This window comes from Bidens hawaiensis, unplaced genomic scaffold (genome assembly GCF_021521415.1).
Source record: "Bidens hawaiensis isolate Kalapana, Puna unplaced genomic scaffold, B.hawaiensis_p1.1 tig00018568_1, whole genome shotgun sequence".
In the NCBI taxonomy this organism is placed as follows: domain Eukaryota; kingdom Viridiplantae; phylum Streptophyta; class Magnoliopsida; order Asterales; family Asteraceae; genus Bidens; species Bidens hawaiensis.
The window spans coordinates 205350-223553 of NW_027492810.1; the positions used below are offsets into that span (position 1 = coordinate 205350).

An 18204-nucleotide genomic window follows, 5' to 3' on the forward strand; every position below is an offset into this window, starting at 1 on the left:
GTAGCATACAAAGGTTTAGACGAACATTGTAAAAATAGAGAATAGTCGAATAACAAAGGCGTTGTAGCTAAAGATTTTTTAAAAGACAGGGGGGTGAGAGTACATGCTAATCAAAAAAGTGCGGTATGTGATTTTTCTATTTTCTTAAATAATTGAAATTAGTAGGCTAGACTCCCTCATTATCCTTTATTGGTACACAAAACTTAAAACCATCTTATAGTCATGGCATATAAAGTAGTTAAACGAGTCGTATTCAAGTTTTATATTTGTGTCACGCGCGTCGCCTCTTACCTGTTAAACCTGTTAAGACACGAATTGCCAACCCTAGGTGAGACAACATTCCAGTGAACATGGCAAGTAAAAGGATATATTTCAAAACTTGTTTGCCTTTGAATAAGAAAATTGTACAAGGTGGATGATACGATGGCATTACAATAAAAGTATAAAACTCGATTCTACTAGACTGGAGTTGGAAACATAAGCTGAATAGCACATGACTTGTTGACTTAAACCAATGTTTTTCACTTCTCAATCACATATTAGTGCATGAAGACAAAGTATATGACTATGGTTGGGCGAAGAGTAGTCATGGTTCACAGGACATCATATATGACAACTAAATGAAAAAAGCATGTGGTGTAAAGATTGTTATATAAAACGGTTGATCGAGATGGTCTCAATGAAAGTAAATTGTTTTGAATGGAGAGTGACACTAAACATAATATCCAAGGTAGCGTTTTTACAAAAGAGGGGTATAAATTAACTTGGCTAGTTGTACAATACTCATGGAGTCATGGAGACTACTAACCGTCTGCAAATGCCTTTTTACTTAAAGAAATGCGGGGCAAGATCTACACTTGGTGCAAACTATCATGTATTAGGAGACATGGTTATTGAAGATCCCATGGATAACCTTGAACCTTCAGCTCGACGTTATACTAGATGATGGTACCAGAGTATCTTTTTCATGGCCATCGTATGGTTCATTTGGAGAACACACAACAATAATATTTTTTTAACATCCCAACAACTAAAAATAAGGCGTGGAAGAAATCAAGGCAAACATATATGTATGGTGAAGAATACGACGAAGATACGATTGTTTGAGTGACAAACTTGATGAAATTTATTATCATTAATTTTCGGTTGCTTCTTGTTTATTCTTAGAAGTTTGAACCCTTTTGTAATGAAATTGTCAAACGTTTAAAAAAAATCGTTATATGACGATATCAAATGAAACTCCAACTCCAGATCTTCTCAATCATCGAAACACGTCATCTTTTTCTAAATTTGAATATACATATACAAACTGTAGTACGTAATATAACTTTTTATTATAACAAGATTCTCCACATATATATAGAAAATTTATCTTCTAAAATCCCAGATCAATAAGCCCTAAATCAATTCACTAATTAAGGCAAGTTTTAAGGAAAAACACATGCCTTCATCTCAAAATCATAACTTCACCCAAAAAGAAAGAAAAAAACAAAACAAAAAAACTCATAAACTAAAAGAATGTAAAAAAAAAGAACCCTAAAAAAATACACATTATTTTTATCTCAATTTTTTTAACATTTAATAAACAGAGAATTATTTAGGTATTTCATACGGAGTGACCCAATGACAAAATGTCACCGTCAGTTAGTCTAACCGAGCCCATAAGCGCATCCAATTTATCTCCAGTTCTAGGAAAAATCCAGCCGCCCGAATAACTACTAGTGGTAAAACCCTGACGCCTTCAAAATCGAGCCGAAGATGACAAAAGTATCGATCTTCCTTCATTGAGCTACCAATATCTTCTCAAAATGATGATCAAATTTAAGTCTCTGTTAAAAAACCCATGATATCCACCACTACACAAACATCTTAATCCCAAAATCATAATTTCACATTCATAAAAGGTCACCGTCAGTTAGACTAACGGAGTCCATAAGCGCCTCCAATTTATCTCCAGTTTCGAGGAAAATCCACCTGCCCGAATACCTAGTAGTGATAAAACCCTGACGCCCGAGGATCGAACTGAAGATAAGCTGTCAATATATTCTCAAAAGTCTCCGATAAAAAACCCATGATTTCCACCACTACACGAACATCTAAATCCCAAAATAACAAAAACTTAAATAAACGACAAGCTAATAAGACGATAAATGTCACAATTGTTACAACAATAAAAATAATAATATATAAATGTCGTCAGACGCACAATGCTCACACATAATAGTATTTCTTCACCTCTTCCTAATTCCTATATCCTCTGCTGCTAATTGTTGAAGCCAAGGCGATTATTCAACTTATTATTATTAATATTATTGTTATTCTCTCGTTTTATGCTCAGATCTGCCCTAATTCAATCCAATTAGGGCTTACTTCACAGGTTACTCTTCTAATTCTTCTAATCGCCATCACGATTCGTTAATATCACATTCTAATTTGATTGCTTTTAACGAATTAGGGTTTGATATTTTGCAGATATGAAGCGATTACGAGATGATGCGATGAGTAACACGCAAATCAAACGGCCGTTTGGCTCCTCGCGTGCAGAATCGTATGCTACTGTTATTGTTTTGATTGATTGATTGTGTGTTGTGTGCATGTGTTTGATGAATTTGAATCTGATTGTGAGGTTATGAGATGAGATTTGAATTAGGTGGAGTTAATTGATAGTATTGCATAATTAGGGTTAATTGATGTTTGAAATTGCATCTAGCAGGAACTGTGATTTGACTTTTTTTATTTTGACCTAATTTGTATGTTTAGCTGTGTATTGTGATGGTAGCTGATAAATAGAGGTAATTTATGGCTTGTGCATGCATATTATTATTATTTATTGGATTTGGTTTAGGTGGATTTATTTGTAATAGTTGCATGTTTAGGGTTAATTGCTGTTGAGATTGCATCTAGCAGGAAGTATGATCTGACTTTTTTTTGTTTGACCTAATATATATATGTTTAGCTGTATATGATGACGGTAGCTGATAAATAGATGTTCTTTCTTTCATTATGCATCACACACTACCTCATGTGTTATGTGCATGTGTTTGATGAATTTTAATCTGATTGTGAGCTTATTAGATTAGATTTGAACTAGGTGAATTAATCTGTTATAGTTACATGATTATATCTGGTAGGAACTGTGATTTGACCTTTTGTTTAAAAAAACAACCTAATTTGTAATTTTAGCTGTGTATTGTGATGGTAGCTGATAAATAGATGTAATTTATGTTTTATGCATAAATATTATTCATTAGATTTGGTTTAGGTGGATTTATTTGCTGATATTACATGATATTACATGATTAGGGTTAATTGATGTTTTAATTTGCATCTAACTGGAACTGTGATTTGACTCTGTTTATTTTGACCTAATTTGTATGTTTAGCTGTGTATTGTGATGGTAGCTGATAAATAGATGTAATTTATGGCTTATGCATAATGTTATTTATTTGATTTGGTTTAGGTGGATTTATTTGTAATAGTTACATGATTAGGGTTAATTGCTGTTTGAATCACATTTGGCAGGAACTATGATAACCTAATTTATATGTTTAGCTGTGTATTGTGGATGATAGTTGATAAATAGATGCACTTTATGTCTTATGCATAAATATTATTCATTAGATAAGGTTTAGGTGGATTTATTTGTGATAGTTACATGAGTAGGGTTAATTGCTGTTTGAATCACATCTAGCAGGAACTATGATCTGACTTTTTTCTGTTTGACTTAATTAATGTATTTAGCTCCATATTTTGATGATAATCGATAAATAGATGTTTTTTATGCGTAACACTTTTCATTAGATTCAGAAAGGACTCACTGTGCATGACATTATACTCTCGTACTGTTTCTTTTCAATGACCTTTTAGGGTTTTAAGCTTTTAGGGATTTCGTTTATTACCAATATACACTTTAAATGCGCATCCAGATCTTAGAATTTAGTTATGAGAACAAGTTTGCATGTGCATCTTTTATCTTACTTTGCTTATTTGATACTTAATTCGTTCAATTTTGTTGTTTGAATGTGTGTTGTGTGTATATATGTGTGGTGATTTGAGGTGTGGCTTGATGGTTTTGGTTTGTTCAATTGTTTATGTAAATTTGCTGTTCTCTACTGGATGTGAATTTGAATCTGATTGTGTATTTAAGCGATTAGATTTGGTTTAGGTGGATTTGCGATTTACCTGCAAAAGTTACATGCTTAGGGTTTATTGCTGCTTGAAATTACATTTAGCAGGAACTATGATTTGACTTTTTCCTTTTGATCTAGTTCATACATCTAGCTACATATATTGTTGGTAGCTGATAAATGGATGTCCTTTATGCATAATATTTTTCATTAGATTCAGAAAGGACTCATTACTCTCATAGTGTTTTTATTATTAACTCTAGGGGGTTTTAAGCTATCAGGGATTTTGTTTATTACCAATATACACTTTAAATGTACATCCAGATCTTTAAAGTTAGTTATGAGAACAGGTTTACATTTGCGGCTTCCATCTTACGTTGTTTATTTGATATTTTACCCCTTCCCCTTCTTGAAGGTATGACATGCCACAAGTAAACGGAGGTGGTGAAGCATCGGGAAGAATGGGTAGCGGTGGTGCTAGTAGTGCTCAGAAACTTACTACCAGTGATGCTTTAACATACTTAAAGGAAGTTAAGGACATGTTTCAAGACCAAAGAGAAAAGTATGATATGTTTCTTGATGTTATGAAAGACTTCAAATCTCAAAGGTACATATATTTTGGTCAAAGGGTTAACAGTTGTTAATTCTTTAATGTTCTTTACTTTAAGGCAACTCATTTGACAATTAACCTTATGCAGAATTGATACTACCGGGGTGATAGCAAGGGTGAAAGAGTTGTTCAAAGGGCATAATAATCTAATTTTTGGGTTTAACACTTTCTTGCCCAAAGGTTATGAAATAACTGTTATTGAGGACGACGAGCCTCCACAAAAAAAGACAGTAGAGTTTGAAGAAGCTATAAGCTATGTAAACAAAATAAAGGTGGAACTCATGTTCTTATTCGTAAAATATGAAAGTAAATAATTTTTCTTATATGTACTTAATTTTTATTGTAACTTTGTCTTTCTCTCGTTGCAGAAACGTTTTCAAAATGATGATCACATTTACAAAGCATTTTTGGACATCTTGAATATGTATAGAAAAGAACACAAGGGTATCAATGATGTCTACCAAGAGGTGATATATTGTATGACATGTGCAGTTTCATATATTTATGTTTTTATCTTACATCTTTGTATCCATACAGGTTGCTACACTTTTTGATGATCATCCGGATCTTCTTAATGAGTTTACCAGATTTTTGCCAGATGCCTCTGCTGCTGCATCTGCACATCATGCTTCATTTCTCAGGCAATCACATAACCGTTATGATGAAAGAAGCTCGGCTATGGTCCCACTCAGACATAAGGTAATTAGCTTATTGTATGTCCACTTTTAATCTTTGTGCAAATTTAATAAAAAAATGAAACCAACTTTCAAACCCTTTGATAAAAGAAACTCATTTTTTTGAAAATTTGGTCAACATGATGGTGTGACCTTCTTGACTTATTTTCTCATGTGGCGGCTGAAACTGCTTACCTCATATGATCACTCTAATACATACTTATGAAAGTTTTGAGCCCTCATGTGCGTGCAAATGACGTCTTTTAATGAGGGACTAAATATTTATATGCTTATAGCAACGAGGGCGGAGAGATAGGATAATTCCTCTACACAGAGAGCGGGACCCAAGCGTTGAAATGGATGATGATAAAACCATGATAAAGAGGAAAAAGGAGAGCAGGGATAGAAGAACTCGTGATCAAGATTATAAAGATTCTGGCATTGATCACCGTTTCGAAAAACGTAAATCAGCACGAAAAGTTGAAGATTTTGGAGTGAATTCGGGCTTGGCTCCATATGATGATAAAAATGCATTAAAAAGTGAGTACATATTTTTTGCAAGTTCTTCATTTAGAAAAAAGAATTAAGGGGCTGTTTGGTAGCCTCTTAATGGTCATTAAGAGGCTACCTCATAATGGTGCATAACCTTTTAAAGGTTATGCACCATTAAGATGTAGCCTCTTAATGACCATTAAGAGGCTACCAAACAGCCCCTAAGACTTCATGATTTATGGTATTTGACTATCTGGTAATTATAGGTTTGTACTGCCAAGAATTTACGTTCTGTGAAAAAGTGAAAGATAGATTACGTAATCCAGATGATTATCAAGCATTCTTGAAGTGTCTACACATTTATAGCACAGAAATAATTACAAGAAGAGAATTACAGAGCTTGGTATATATATTTTATAGTTTTTATCCACTTTTAGTTTATGAATTTCATTTTGCGTTATTAAACTGTTTTCTTTTGTTTCAGGTCTCGGATTTACTTGGAAAGCACCCAGATCTTATGGAAGGATTTAGCTCATTTTTAGAGCGCTGTGAAAATATAGATGGATTCCTTGCTGGTGTTATGGACAAAAGTATGTTTTGTTTCTTGTATATTTTGTTATTTTATATTCAATTTGCAAGTTATTTATCTGTGTTGCAGAAACTATATGGAATGAAGGGAATGCATCAAAGTCAACCAAAACAGAGGAAAAAGAAAGAATTGATGCTGCTAAAGAGGACATGTACAAAGAGAAATATTGGGGAAAATCTATACAAGAGCTTGATCTTTCTAACTGCCAGCAGTGCACACCTAGTTACAGGCTTCTTCCTGATGATGTGAGTCTCTTAACAAAGTCAATATGCTTGTAAACGAACCAAACTGATGCAAATGGCTCGAGTTCGTTTTCTTTCATTAAACATTAACTGAACAAACAACCGGACACGAACAATTAAATGGTCAGGGTTTTGTTGTTTGTGTTCGTTCGATAACAGTATAAACTAACGAACATAACTGAACATAGCTGAAAGAACATAAATGAGCTAAAACTAGTGAAAGTGTGAAATACAGGGTGTTGGGTCTAAAAACTTATTAAAACTAGACAAAATTGTAACAGGCCAGAATATTTTAAATGATAATATTAACGAACGGAAACTAACAAACTTAAATAAACGTAAACTATTGGACAGGCATGAATGTGAACAAACAAAAATAAGCGAATTATGATTGAACGTATACGGATGTTCACGAACATAAATGAACAAACAAGACATGCCCATGTTCATTCGTGTAACTAAATGAACAAACTTTTTTGTTCATGTTCTCCAGCTGAATGGCTCACAAACTGTTCACTGAAGGTCGGTTTGTTTAAAGGCCTAAAAGTCGACACAGCCTAAGTTGACCTGGAAACATTCCCTTTGTTTCTTTATAGTTTTTAATAACTATCATTGTACTAAATATGATTAGGAGGCTGTTTGCATTAAATATACAGTCCAGACGGGTATCATTATCAACCTTTTTCACCCGTCTGGCGGTTTTGACCTTGTTTGACCCGTGTGTGATTTGGTGTTGTGCAGTATCCAATTCCATCAGTAAGCCAGAGATCAGAGCTTGGTGCTCAAGTACTTAATGATGTGTGGGTGTCTGTAACGTCTGGCAGTGAGGATTATTCTTTTAAACACATGCGTAGAAACCAATATGAAGAAAGCTTGTTCAGATGTGAAGATGACAGGTCATCTCTCTCTCTCTAGGGCTAGTAGTATATATCAAAAGAAGTGACTTACATTTTGTTTTAATTATTATTCCAGGTTTGAGCTAGATATGTTGTTGGAATCCATGAGTTCAACTGCTAAACGGGTAGAAGACTTATTAAACAGCATTAACAAGTCAGTCAGTACCGATTTTCCTATCCGTATTGAGGACCATTTCACAGGTAATTATTAATTAGCCAACTTGTATTTACTCTGCTGAATAAACGGTTTATTTCTAAATATTTATATGGTTATATGTAGCTCTTGATTTACGGTGCATTGAACGTTTATATGGTGATCACGGTCTCGATGTTATGGATGTATTAAGAAGAAACCCTTCTCTCGCATTGCCTATTATTTTGACCCGTTTGAAACAAAAACAAGATGACTGGACAAAATGTCGGTCAGATTTTAACAAAGTTTGGGCTGAGATATATGCAAAGAATCATTACAAGTCACTTGACCATCGTAGCTTTTATTTCAAACAACAAGATTCCAAGAATCTCAGCACCAAATGTAAGTCAATTTTTTTTTATTATAACATAATTTTTATGAAAAATTCATTTTTTTTAACTTTTTTTTGTTTTTATTAACAGCATTGGTGACGGAAATAAAAGATATAAAGGAAAAAAACCAAAAAGACAAAGATTTGTTACTGAGTGTTGCTGCAGGAAGTAGACATTATGTTATGCCAAATTATGAATTTGAATTCACTGACAATGATATTCACCAAGACATGTTAAAACTTGTTAAATATTCATGTGATGAAATGTGCACCTCCAAGGAACAACTGAACAAGGTTTTAAGGCTATGGACAACATTCTTGGAGCCAATGTTGTTTGCTCCATCTTCTCACAATTCAGATAGCGCGAAAGATGCGGATGTTTCGACATCTGGACATGTGGCTTGCAATGGGGATCAAACTGGTTTACCAGATCAAGTAGATTCAAGCAAGAACAGTTTGGTCAATGGAGATGCGTTGACCCAGGAAGATGGCATAAAAATGTCTATTTCGCCCTCAGAAGTTGAGAAAGAAGAAGGCGAGTTATCACCAAATAACGATTCTGATGAAGTTAATATTACTGCCACTAAGCATAGTGGAGATGCTGATGACGAGGACAGTGTGAATGTGTCTGTGGGTGCTGACGTGTCAGGCAGTGAGTCAGCAGCTGAAGAAGGTGGGGACCATGATGATGTTGATGGCAAAGCAGAAAGTGAAGGGGAGGCTGAAGGGTTAGATGATGCAAGTTTTGCTGGCGGTTATTTGACGTCTTTGCAGCCATCTGAGCGGTTTTTGGTGTCAGCAAAACCGTTGACAAAACGTGTAGTAATCGATTCTCCGTTACCCAATTCCGAAAGGAATGACTACGTGTTTTATGGAAATGATAACTTTTATGTCCTCTTTAGGCTTCATCAAGTAAGTATACAATTCTTCTTCGTATGCTAGTTTTTGTATTTATATTACTTAATATAAGTTATTAATGATTAGTGTGCTATTTTCTTTAGGTATTATATGATAGGCTATTGTCAGCTAAACTAAATTCAACATCTGCTGAAACGAAGTGGAAAACTTCAAAAGAGGCTTCTCCTGCTGATCTGTACTCCAGGTGGGGCCCAGTTAGAATATGTTGTTCTTTTATCCAGAATTTGACAGTTTAGTTTATACTTTTATTAATGTTTGATATGTTATACTTGTGTTATGTACAGGTTTATAAGTGCTCTATACAATTTACTTGACGGGTCTGCCGACAATGCAAAATTTGAAGACGACTGTCGGGCCATTTTAGGAAATCAGTCTTACGTGTTATTTACGTTGGACAAATTGATTTATAAGCTTGTTAAACAGGTATATTGCTCTTAAAATAAATTGATTATGTTTCTAAAATCTAAATTCTAATTACTCTCTTCTGGATGCATCAGCTTCAAATTGTTGTGGGTGATGAAATAGACTACAAACTTCTTCAATTATACGAGTATGAAAAATCTAGAAAACACGAGAAGTTTATCGACTCTGTATACTACGAAAACGCACACGTGCTTCTTCATGATGAGAATATTTACAGATTTCAATGTGTAAGTTTTTTTTCTTTTTGTTTTACATATTGAGACAAACAATTAATTATTTTTGTTTATTTTTTTGTAGTCGCCTGGTCCATCTCGGTTGACCATCCAGCTGATGGATGATGAGAATGAAAAACAGGAAGTGGTTGCCGTCACCGTGGATCCTGTTTTTGCAGGTTACCTTGATAATGAGTATCTTTCGGTAGCAACTGGAAATAAGCAATCTGGCATTTTGATGCAGAGGTATTTAATATTATTTTGGTGATTTTCATTATTTTAAAAATAGATTATTGATTTGTTATTTTTTAATGTTTGTGCAGGAATAAACTACACTTAGATGAATCTAGTGTCATGGAAGGTGCTCGTATGGTCAACGGGTTGGAATATAAGATGTCTTGTAGCTCCTCAAAGGTACATATTAATTTACTAGTTTATTTTTATAATTTTTATGATAGAATTTGAATATTTTTCCTAATAAAATTCATATATGCAGATATCATATGTTCTCGGTACAGAAGATTACTTCTTCCGTGCGAGAAGAAAAAAGAGAAATCAAACAGCAACCCTTTATAAGGCAAAAATAGAACGATTTCACAGATTTTTATCAGCATAAACCTGAAGGTACCGATGTAATATAATTGGATTGTTTTTTTTATTTTGTCAATTTATAAATAATTAAACGGAACATTGTTTTGATTATTGTTTTGTAGAATTCGATCTAGACCGTTACCTAAGTACCTAACTCATGGTGTCTTGCTGGTTAACTTAAAAGGAAAAAGGCCGAATTTTATATAGAGAATGAATGGAGGTTAGATGTGTAAATAGAGATTTAATTGTGTAAAATGTTGATTTTGCAACACAAAGTTGGAAGTGTTTGTAACATTACAATCTCAAATAGAAGGATGTTATTTAGAGTTTATTATTCAGGGCGTGTGTGGTTTCTTAAACTCGCGGTTTTGTCTCACAAAGTTTCATTCGCATGGTTGCTTATTCGAACCATCTCGATTGACCCTTTATTAATCCTTAAAATGAAAGGCTGTTGGTTGTGTTGGAGCTTGGTGGTGCCGTAGATTTCTTGTGGTGGTGGCGGATAAAGGCAGAGGGGTTCGGTTGATTACAGATTAGCCCCACTACTTAAAACAGTCCTTGTGATTCTTAAAAGGGTAAAGCGGTCATTTTCATATGGCGTTAACGGAACTTTTAACGAAAGTTAGCCTTAGAACCAAAACTTGTTACAAAATCAAAACCACAAATCTCGAACTTATTACTTTTAAACCATCGTACACACGTGTTGCTTTCTACAAACTAGTAAATAAGCTTATAATAATTACCCGAATGCGAGTTTTTGAGATGGGATATCAGTAGTTCATACTGATTTTGACGCTTCAAGTCTGTCGCACCAAGAAACACCATCAAGTTAATTGTTAATTAAATGGGTAACAAATAAAGAATGTCATTTGACACAATTGAGTTATTGCTGCAATTAATATGTAACTAGGCTTGTACCTGCCGTTCTGCGATGTCACATTAACATGAATCCAGTATGAGTTAAGTTTGTTACGATACTTTGAAAACATGTTTTCAACTCTATTTTTGATCGACACTTCGATATCGATCAAGGAGTACTGGTCTTTGGTGTTGGTGTTGGTTAAAAATGTTTACATCCCACATTTTGTGATTGCTTTGTCCGACTCTATTATGATTGTTTTTGAAATTCCTTGACCAATATAATCAAATAATTGATTTGTAACACAATGCTTTAAGTCATATTTAAGTGATTTTAAGCTCTAAAAGTATTTATTATCCAAATTTAAAGATCATTGTTCGTTAGATAAGAAATCTTTGAATCTTGTTATGGAAAATTAATAAAATTGGAATAAATAACATCAACAAAACATACCGTCGCTTATAGTTGAAAATTAATAAAATTGAACATGTACCACTTCTTCCAATCTAGACCCGCTCTTTTGCTTCTTTGTTTCACCCATAACGAGGCTGATTTAATGCCATTCACTAATTTCGTTATCACTAAAGGAGCGTTATTAAAAATAACATCATTCCTCGCCAACCATACAATCCAACAAGTCACCACCATTATAGATTAAACCGCATGACACCTTTCTTTACAAATAATATTCTTACTTTGGGTACGCAAGAATCTCTCCCACGACTCAAATATAGTTCGTCTTGGAATCTTAACCCATTCATGTATTATCGGCCAAATGCCATTAATACCCTTGCAGCTAACAAACATGTGTTGGAAGTTTCTACCCTCACCACAAAAAACACACATCACGTCACCAACTGTAATACCCCGTGTATGTAGTGCCGCTATAGTCGCAATGAGATCCAACAACAATCTCCAAATAAAGCAATTAATCTTAAACCACTTAAGCAAAAATGTGAAATTTTATACCTCCAACACCTTTCTCGTCATGTTTTTTTCTCATCACTATTCACCCGACTAATATGCTTCCAAACCCCACTTAAAGAAGACTTTACTGTTATAGTATATAATCATTATCTTTATTTGTGAGAACTGAAAATTCAATGGTTTGATTAGCTAAAAGTGAATAGATAATCATTAATGTAACTAACACCTTGATTTTTTAGTTAAGCTATATTTAATCATAAACTATTGTGAAAATATGGTCTTTAAGTTTTTCTTGAAATTTCATACTTAATTAGAAGATTTATAACATAGAATGATGCGTGATTATAACAAATTAAACATTATATCATTTTATACAAACTTTGAGATCATTATAACTACCATCTTTGATAGCAAAAGTTAGTTAGTGGCAAAGATTCAACAAATGATTATCTATGCCCACGCCTATATATACTTGAACTGGCTCATTGTATCATACGCGACTCATGCTTTCGATTTTCAGTGTATTAACTGGCGTATCTAGTTGACTTCCTTGTATGACTTACCTATGAAGAGCCGGTGTCTTGTTTATCAGATTGAGCACGTGACTTGGTTTGCATGGAATAAATTACTTGGTAAACGAGTCTAGCCAATGGCTTGGACAACAAGAAATTTATATATTAATTATTATTTAGATTTGTTTTTACCAATTAGTATTTGAATATTATAGTATTTGCATTATAGTCTAGTTGGGTTTTCTAATCTAAATTAGTATATATACCCGAGCTTGTGGGTTATATCATTAAGAGTTTAAGAGTGTTGTGTATTGTAATTTTTCGAGCTAATGAAAGTGACAAGGATCGAGTTTATGATCTAAAATATTGTTTGTGTTTTCAATTCTGGTTACCAAACTTCACATTTGAGCGTATTATACTCCTAGACGTGCATAATTTGGGTTAAATTTACCTAACTTTATAAACATGAGATTATCGTTGTGCATTCAATAGAACAAAACATATTACCCTGAGGTTCAAAGACCTCATTGTTATCCTGTAAGGCCCCGTTACCGGTGCCTCACATATGGACGTTGGATTTACTCATCAACATAGTTCTAATCATCATAGTTAATAAAAACATTCGCGGAATATAAAAACTTTCTTAAAACGTTACATTAATCCATAACTTGTCTTGAAGCAAACATCTTGTCTTTCAAAATAAACAAAAACATTTAAACGTAAACGTCTTGAGTCTCCAGATGCCAGCCTCTTATTCAATGCCACGTGTTCCCCTCAAGCTAACTGCCTCATTCTACTTGCCTGCATGCATACTAAAAGTCAGCTACGCTGAGTGAGTTCTAGTTAATCACATAACATACAATACATACATACTTACATACTTTCATTCATCATACTTACTTAACTTCATGTCTTACGTTATAAAGAGCATTACGCCCTACTTCCTCGAGTTTATTAGGGCTCGGTCCCTCTTACCTCGAGTATTATTAGGGCTCGGTCTCTCTTACCTCGAGTATTATTGGGCCCGGTTCCCTCTTTTCTCGAATATTAGTAGGGTTCGAATCCCTCTTCGTTACCATACAACCATACCTTTCCTCGAATATTATTAGGGTTCGGTTCCCTCTTTGTTACCATACAACCATACCCTTTCTCGAGTATTATTAGGGTTCGGGTCCCTCATCGTTACCATACAACCATACATTTCCTCGAATATTATTAGGGTTCGGTTCCCTCTTCGTTAACATACAACCATACATCATTTCACATTCATACATATATCATACATACCTTATTCATAACATTACAACCTAACAGTACGTGCAATATCCGAAGATCGTTCACGTATTGACGAGCAATCATTTATACCTTTCACATAATCACATAAGGCATACATTTATCACTTAGGATAAATGTATTAACAACACGTCGAGTATGCACACAGCCCGGGGAACATAACATAGAATGGGGTTAGAAACTCACCTGGATCCTGTTGCGTTCACCGTTAATCGTTATCCCCTTCTTTAATTGTGCACGACTAACTGTTATATAAATATATATAATATATATTCGTTAATTAACCGTATAATTGATTAAGTTGGTATTTAGTTAACCAATGTATTTTCTAAGTTGGGCTTGTTTGTTTAGTTCATGACAATGGGCTAGTTTTTGTTTTAACTTAGGATATGGGCTTAGCATTCTTGTGGACTTAGTTAAGTCAGGCCCAACTGTCCATTATCTGGGCTCAACTGTCCACTAAGGGGTCTGGCCCATCTGGGTTCAGGCCCAAAGCCTAACAGAAACTTTGGCCGAGAACTCAAGCAGAGAACCCTTATGTTGACCGAGAACTCTCATTTTGACCGAGAACCCTCAGTTTTACCGAGAACCTTCAGTTTGACCGAGAACCCTTGGCAGAGAACTCAGATTACCGAGAACTCCCCGGGGACTCGCGGCCAAGAACTCAGGTCCCCGAAAACCCCACATCTGATGCTTTCAGCTCAATTGTTTTCTATCTTATCGTTTCTTCCTAGCTCAGTTAACCATTTTATGGTTTATATCATGAACTTTAACCACTTTTCTCCATCATTTTTAACCGTTTTACGCCCATTATCACCATGGCTTCAAGATCCAACCCGTTTTAGACATAAAACTTAAACCTTTATAGATTTAAAACGTTATAGGTTAGATCTAGGGTTTATCTATGAGTCGTATATTGCCATAAGCCATTAAGTTCATTTTAATCATCAAGTTTGCATTTTTATGAAGCATCTAGACCGTGAAGTTTCACGGAAAACCGATCATAAAAATGTAAAATTTAAAGGTAAAAGGCATACCTTTATGTGTTCGGTGTGGTCGCGGTTAGCTTGATTATGAGCTTGGATCGTGTAACTAGCTTGAATATCGAGGATAAATCAAGGATCTTGGCTCGTTTGATCTTGGATCTCACTTTCTCTCTTGCGGCCGATTATGGAAATGTGTGTGTGTGTTTTATGGTGTAGAGAGAATAAGATGGATAAGATGGATGGAAAAGAAAAGGATTAGGGTTTAAAGGGTATTTATACTCCCTTAAGCCCATGGACCTAAGGCCCATCTTTCCTTTTTGGTCCATAATTAATTCTATCTAATTAGCTTTTTTATCTAACCATCCTCATTATTTTATTATTTATTAAGCCAAGTGAACCTTTCCGTCATAAATACATAAAATATTATTATTTGAAATTTCGGGATGCTACATATCCACTACGGCTCGAAGCCTTAAAACATCACCTTACAATCTTTCGAGACTTGAAGTCTCGTAATGGCGAGACTAAATTCTTGAGACTTGTAGTCTCAGATACATCGATTATAGTATTGTTATCTTTTGATCATCTAAGGAAATTTTATATCGAAAATTGGAATCTAGCAAGGAACTAGAGACCGCAAGTATAAAGAAAACAATCATAGAGATAGTTGTTACGGACTTTTCAAATACACCAACATGACATACGAAAGACCTTTCTCCTTAAGATATCACATTAGTTGAATAAAAATACCGTCTATTAAACCCTACCCGAAAAAACCCAACATTAATATATATATATATATATATATATATATATATATATATATATATATATATATATATATATGTTTCCTCCGTACCCAGTCTAATACCCGACCCTATTGTAGACTCCATCAGTTGATTGATATTTGAAATTCTAAAAACAAACACAAAAAAAGGAAAAGAATTGATTAATTAGTCAAAAAGTAAATTGATTCTTTTTTTTTATTTAAATTTCTGACAATACGATCCTATTATATTAATAAGTTTATTATTATTATTATTATTATTATTATTATTATTATTATTATTATTATTTAAGTTTATCTTTTATAACTTTACGGTTTATTCGAGACAACCGTCAATCTGCCAGGAACACAAGAGAAGAAGAGAAAATAGACCCAAATAATATTTTTTTCTTATTCTTTTTCTTAAACGAGATTATAATATATAGAAAAGTAAAGACATAAAATAGAAAAAGATAAACAATAAGGAAACCTAATTATAATACAATAAGGAAACTAAATAAAAGATAAACTTAAATAATAATAATAATAATAATAATAATAATAATAATAAACTTATTAATATAATAGGATCGTATCAATTCCCGACCCCTTAAAAACGTCCTTGTCCTGAATGTCATTGCCATGGCGGTCGCCACTCGAGTCGTACACCGGCATTCGGGGCGTACTCAACGTTAGACCACGGTGGCCACCACTCGCGTCTTGCCATACTACATGTGATCTTCGTCTTAGTGGTAAGTTCCGGCTTTGCGAAAGCATTATTTGATGTAGTTTTCGCCATACGAAGCTTGTAACAATTATTGACATATGGAACAAAACTTGGAGTTGGTGGTGATGATGTGATACTCATTGTGATGATTTTAAATTCACAGCCTTTGATAGATATTTTATTTATGGTCTTCAACCCACCGGGTGGGATAGGAACAACGGGTTTGGGCGCCAATGTGGTTGTTGGAGTTGACGGAAGTGGTGGAGGCGGCAGCGGTAGCATGGATGGTGGTGTTCTGGTTGAAAAGGAAGAGCATATGTTTGAAGGAAGTTGATGAGCATGGTGTTTGTCTGCTCCAATTGGACAGTGGGTTTTGTGATAACAATTTCAAGTTTAGATGAGTGAACTTGCATGGCTTTTGAATTTGTGTAACTTGTCTTAGCCGTGGTTGCTGTTACAATAGTTTTGGTAGGGGAGGGTGGTGGCTTGGAATGGACGGTGGTGTCGTTTGTGAAATAAGGGTTATTTATGGCACCAACACAAAATTAATTAAGCATAGCAGTAGTAAAAGTATCCTATGTGATGAAGTCTAAACTTTCGATGCCAACAATTGAACCACCAGAATGGTTCATCATCGAACGAGTCAATGACATAGGGAAATCGCTCGTCATCATAGATCGCGTAAAAGAAAAAATACCGTTTAGCTTGAGAGATCCATAAGGCGGGATTAGATCCAGTGAAATGAGGTAATTGTGGACCGTGGCGAAGGACTCTTAGGGCCAGGGGTGGCCCCGGCCCCTGTTTTTTACACGGTAGTGTAAATTTACCAGTTTTCGTCTGAAATTTAATTTAGCCACTTTCGACCGAAATGTTATATACGTAGTGTAAAATTTAGCCGTTTTCGGCTGGAATTTTTTATACGTAGTGTAAAATTTAGCCGTTTTCGCCCAAAATTTTCTATACGCAGTGTAAATTTAGCCGTTTTTGACTGAAATTTTCTATACGTAGTGCAAATTTAGCCGTTTTCGACCGAAATTTTATATACGTAGTGTAAAATTTAGCTGTTTTCGACCGAAATTTTTTATACGTAGTGTAAAATTTAGGCGTTTTTGTTCAAAATTTTCTATACGTAGTGTAAATTTAGCCGTTTTCGGCTGAAAATTTAAGTCCGACCCCTTTTGTTTGTGGAATTTTGTATACATTTGAATCCGCCCCCCGGTGTCGATCTTAATCCAAGCTTCGCCACTGATTGTGGACGCTCCCACAAGAGTTCTTCCAAAGCCATCTAGGCTATGGCTCAATGAAAGCACCAATTGTTACGGTTTATTCGAGACAACCGTCAATCTCCCAATAACGTAAGAGAACAAGAGAAAATAGACCCAAATAATATTTTCTTCTAATTCTTTTTTCTAAACGAGATTACAATATATAGGAAAGTAAAGACATAAAATAGAAAAAGATAAACAATAAGGAAACCTAATTATAATACAATAAGGAAACAAAATAAAATATAAACTTAAATAATAATAATAATTATTCGATTTAAATTACATCTATCTGGAAACAAAAATGGTAGAACGTCGTTGAGTTCCATGGTTCATCTTGTTTCCTTGTGACTCACTGCACACACGTGCGTATCCTCTTGTTTCCTTTGATTACATGATTTTATTGAAGAATCATGTCTTTGATGGTTCTGCAAATCCTCAATCTAAAAAACTTCATTTATTAAAGCAGTTGAAAATTTTATTCAAGAACTCAACGAAGTCCGTAGCTTTACTTCCTTACAAGGAATAGATATTTGTTGATTTTCGGAAACTTTTAAACAAAACTACGTAG

The 18204-nt window shown here is 34.3% G+C and overlaps 1 protein-coding gene across 1 annotated transcript; it reads left to right on the top strand.

The window, feature by feature from the left end:
- The first annotated feature begins 2216 nt into the window (after positions 1 to 2216).
- Positions 2217 to 10627, top strand: LOC143556391 (paired amphipathic helix protein Sin3-like 2). Its single transcript, XM_077045722.1, has 21 exons — positions 2217 to 2377; positions 2473 to 2548; positions 4543 to 4734; positions 4826 to 5009; positions 5106 to 5204; positions 5275 to 5436; positions 5708 to 5951; positions 6170 to 6306; positions 6388 to 6493; positions 6562 to 6737; positions 7476 to 7630; positions 7707 to 7831; positions 7911 to 8165; positions 8246 to 9066; positions 9156 to 9256; positions 9357 to 9495; positions 9570 to 9722; positions 9793 to 9953; positions 10031 to 10121; positions 10204 to 10331; positions 10421 to 10627. Exons 2-20 carry the CDS (start codon positions 2475 to 2477, stop codon positions 10321 to 10323), a joined length of 3495 nt encoding a protein of 1164 aa, XP_076901837.1. The 5' UTR covers positions 2217 to 2377; positions 2473 to 2474; the 3' UTR covers positions 10324 to 10331; positions 10421 to 10627.
- Positions 10628 to 18204: the final 7577 nt, after the last annotated feature.

What these genes read in the sequence shown, in the direction of transcription:
- LOC143556391 (XM_077045722.1), top strand. Translation starts at nt 2,475, where the DNA reads ATGAAGCGATTACGAGATGATGCGATGAGTAACACGCAAATCAAACGG. An exon ending in ACAGGCTTCTTCCTGATGAT is followed by an intron (nt 6,738 to 7,475) that starts GTGAGTCTCTTA and finishes GGTGTTGTGCAG; the next exon opens with TATCCAATTCCATCAGTAAG. An exon ending in TTCAGATGTGAAGATGACAG is followed by an intron (nt 7,631 to 7,706) that starts GTCATCTCTCTC and finishes TTATTATTCCAG; the next exon opens with GTTTGAGCTAGATATGTTGT.